This window comes from Ptiloglossa arizonensis, chromosome 4 (genome assembly GCF_051014685.1).
Source record: "Ptiloglossa arizonensis isolate GNS036 chromosome 4, iyPtiAriz1_principal, whole genome shotgun sequence".
Classification (NCBI taxonomy): domain Eukaryota; kingdom Metazoa; phylum Arthropoda; class Insecta; order Hymenoptera; family Colletidae; genus Ptiloglossa; species Ptiloglossa arizonensis.
In genome coordinates, this window is record NC_135051.1 from 24,621,191 (window position 1) to 24,624,271 (window position 3,081).

Here is a 3,081-nt window from a genome sequence, read left to right on the forward strand (position 1 = left end):
ATTCACCCTGCTCGTTACCGTTTCGTTTGGCGATAGGTAGTCGATTGTCAGAGGGATAGTGCAAGGCAACCTTGACAGAGATCTCGCACGTGGCACAACGCAATGCGAAGGTCGGTCTTCCGTTGTCGTGCCACATTCAGTTCCGATGATAATTTTCGTCTACGCGTGTTCCAAAAGCTTGAATGCTTCGTCGATGCGTAAACATAAACGTATCGGATGCACGCGATAACACGAGACGACGTGTAAACGGGCAAGGACGTGTTTGTTTCGATCGACATATTTTTTTGAGTGAAAATATCATTGATTTGTTTCGTTTCGACTTTCACAGTTATCGAGGAGATACAGTCGTGCGAGTCGAGTGTCGTTTTCGAATGCAATGATTATTTAAAGACCACCGTCTTCGGAAAGAAATGCAGTTGCTCACGTATTTCACGCGAATTGCTTACGACGTGCAACGAAAATACCTGCTTGCGAATATTTCATTGTTTACCGTTTATGGATGAATAAGATACCGCTCGGTTGGATTTGTTAGTAACATAGACAACACCATCCGTTCCTAAATTTGACAATATATCACCATTTTATTCTATGTTCGCTAAAATATAAACACACTTGTATACAAGCTATAATATATTACTTAAATGGGTTTAAAATTGATTAGCTTAAATCGATTTCTGTCATGTCACTGTAACTGTTGTTTTTGTAATTATCTTCTAGTCTTACGTAGGTTTTAGATATATCATCTGCAATAACGTGCAAGTAATTATACTCGTAATCGCCCGATTCGTTCTGTAATTAAATTGAATGGCATCAGATACGCGTGAAGACTAAATTTGTTCACGATTTCTGAAAGTTACTTACTTTTTGTACTTCCAAATAGACACTGCCACGTCTTCTTATTCCTTGTATATAAAATTTCATTCTTATGCATTCAGTTCCATCCTTTACAAAGGTTGCGTAACTGCAGAATTACACAAGAAGTATCATTTATCGACGGTAAGTAGAAACATATGAATCGAGAGGTGCAAAAAATTTATATTCAATTTTACCTCATGTTTCTTCGGCCACGTCGACCCCCTATCATGTAAGGTTTTACAGGTTCTCCGAGAAGATGTCCTACTCTAGGATCTTTTATGCAGCGATCTAAAGCTTTTTTCTGAATATTACTTGGACTATTACTGGAAAATAATTCATATAAAATAATATAAATCAATACACTTGTCAATCCTAGACCAATGATTACTACGCAAAAATATCCAACAGATTTTGTGTTCCGTTTAACTGAAATAAAATTAATATTTAAAGAGATATAGATTTTGTAATGGCCACAGTTTAATATGAACATGAAATTTACCTACTTCCACAACACTAAGTTGTACTTCATTCTGTTGCTTATCATAGCTATCTTTAATTAACGATTTCTGTGTACAATACCATACATTTTGTCGAACACAAGATGTTACACCGAAATGAGGAAAAACATCCATATTTGTTCGGCTAAAAACAGTTACAAACCTTCTGTATAATATGTAATTGATTATTTTTGCGGAAGCCATTCCCTAAAAAATTATTAAATATAGCATATATGTATATAAACATTCTTCTGTTGAAATATAAGAAACTCAGTAATTAAATTGATAGCAATAACAATAATTTCAAAATACTTAGATTTTACTTAGTTTATATAGACAAATTTTACATAAATTTTGTTCACTGAATTTACACAAAATAATTGTCAAAGTATTAAAAGATACGAATAAACGTACCATTTACTATTGAATACACTAATTTTTATACCTATCGTATGTCATAAGATAATTATAATTTGGTTTTTGAAATCATTGTATTACTCAAGATATTTTACGATATTTGAACGTTTACTTTTATGAAAATTTGCTTATCCATTAAAAATATTTCACTTGCTGAAGAAAATAACGTTTGTAAGTAAATAACAATTATTAAATTTTAAAGCAAATTCAATTCAAGCAGCACTCTCATATTTCGTGATTCCTTTCAAAACGAAACGTAGGTTATGTTACTTTTCAGACAAAACATAACATAACCTTCTTTATATATCAATAGTATCGCATTGACCGGTCCGATTGTGTCTAACGAAAGTGTAAAAGTAAATAAAAATTTTGTTAATTCAAAAGTTAATAGAAATAATGAAAACTACTCCGCATCAAAGATTGGTCATGGTTGGTGATCGTGACGGGCAAGTACCTTTAAATACCTAATATTTGTATACCCAATACTTGTAATTGAATATTTTAATATTCGATCATAATTTAGAATATAAAAGTACCAATTTAATTTATAAATTGCGTATCAATTTTTTATTTCTCATAATGATATATATTTTGAAGAAATTATATTTTATCAAAGAAGAACATGAATATTTTGATGTACCATATTATCAATTTTTAGACTGAAAGAATTATTACGCCGCCGATTGGTTGAATGTGGTTGGAGAGATCAAGTAAAGTTGATCTGTAAGGAGTTGATAAAAGAACACGGTCATGATATTACTTATGACAAATTACTTTCTGTCGTTACAACTAGAGCACGAACGCTTGTACCTGATTCTGTTAAAAAGGAGCTTTTGCAGAAGATAAAAAACCAACTTATTGCTCAAGAAGAAAAATTAAAAATGTAACAAATTAAAAGTTTTTGTTCACAAGCTTTTATTTTGTAAAAAGGATATCTTGTACTAAAGACTATGTACGAATACCAGTATATCGTTTTAACATAAGTTATATATTACTGTGTAATACTAGGAATAACGTTAATCGACAAACTTATACTAAAGTTATAAATAAATTCTATTTACATAAACTGATAGAAGAGCTTTGCTTGCCTAATTATACATACATATATTTTGATTGTATTTGTGCATAGCGTAATGTAATACATGACCTTACAAAGCTTGTAAGATTTTTAATTGCACGAAACACGAAAAATTCAATTTTGGTGCAAGTTATTAAAATAATTGATGATACATTGAAAGCTACTTTCATAATTTAAAAAATTGATTGATGTGTAAGTTTATAATCTGCCGTTAGATGGAGACACAGGAAGTTT

The 3,081-nt window shown here is 31.1% G+C and overlaps 2 protein-coding genes across 6 annotated transcripts; one reads left to right on the top strand and one right to left on the bottom strand.

Annotated features, from left to right (window-relative positions):
* Positions 1-555: 555 nt before the first annotated feature.
* On the bottom strand, positions 556-2,551 carry LOC143146422 (mitochondrial import inner membrane translocase subunit Tim21). 4 transcript variants are annotated; one of them, XM_076310721.1, is made up of 5 exons: positions 2,410-2,551; positions 1,355-1,559; positions 1,050-1,281; positions 862-961; positions 556-789 (listed from the first exon to the last, which is right to left on the bottom strand). In XM_076310721.1, exons 1-5 carry the CDS (start codon positions 2,410-2,412, stop codon positions 658-660), a joined length of 672 nt encoding a protein of 223 aa, XP_076166836.1. In that variant the 5' UTR covers positions 2,413-2,551; the 3' UTR covers positions 556-657. The 4 variants fall into 4 exon arrangements, with proteins under 4 accessions (XP_076166836.1, XP_076166838.1, XP_076166835.1 ...); XM_076310723.1 differs by lacking the exon at positions 2,410-2,551 and adding an exon at positions 2,224-2,338; XM_076310720.1 differs by lacking the exon at positions 2,410-2,551 and adding an exon at positions 1,882-2,219.
* On the top strand, positions 1,882-2,978 carry E(y)2 (enhancer of yellow 2). Of its 2 annotated transcripts, XM_076310726.1 has the most exons (3): positions 1,882-1,940; positions 2,047-2,215; positions 2,428-2,978. In XM_076310726.1, the coding sequence occupies exons 2-3, from the start codon at positions 2,166-2,168 to the stop codon at positions 2,654-2,656; spliced, it is 279 nt and encodes a 92-aa protein (XP_076166841.1). In that variant the 5' UTR covers positions 1,882-1,940; positions 2,047-2,165; the 3' UTR covers positions 2,657-2,978. The 2 variants fall into 2 exon arrangements, with proteins under 2 accessions (XP_076166841.1, XP_076166840.1); XM_076310725.1 differs by having other exon boundaries at positions 1,910-2,215.
* The last annotated feature ends 103 nt before the right edge of the window (positions 2,979-3,081 follow it).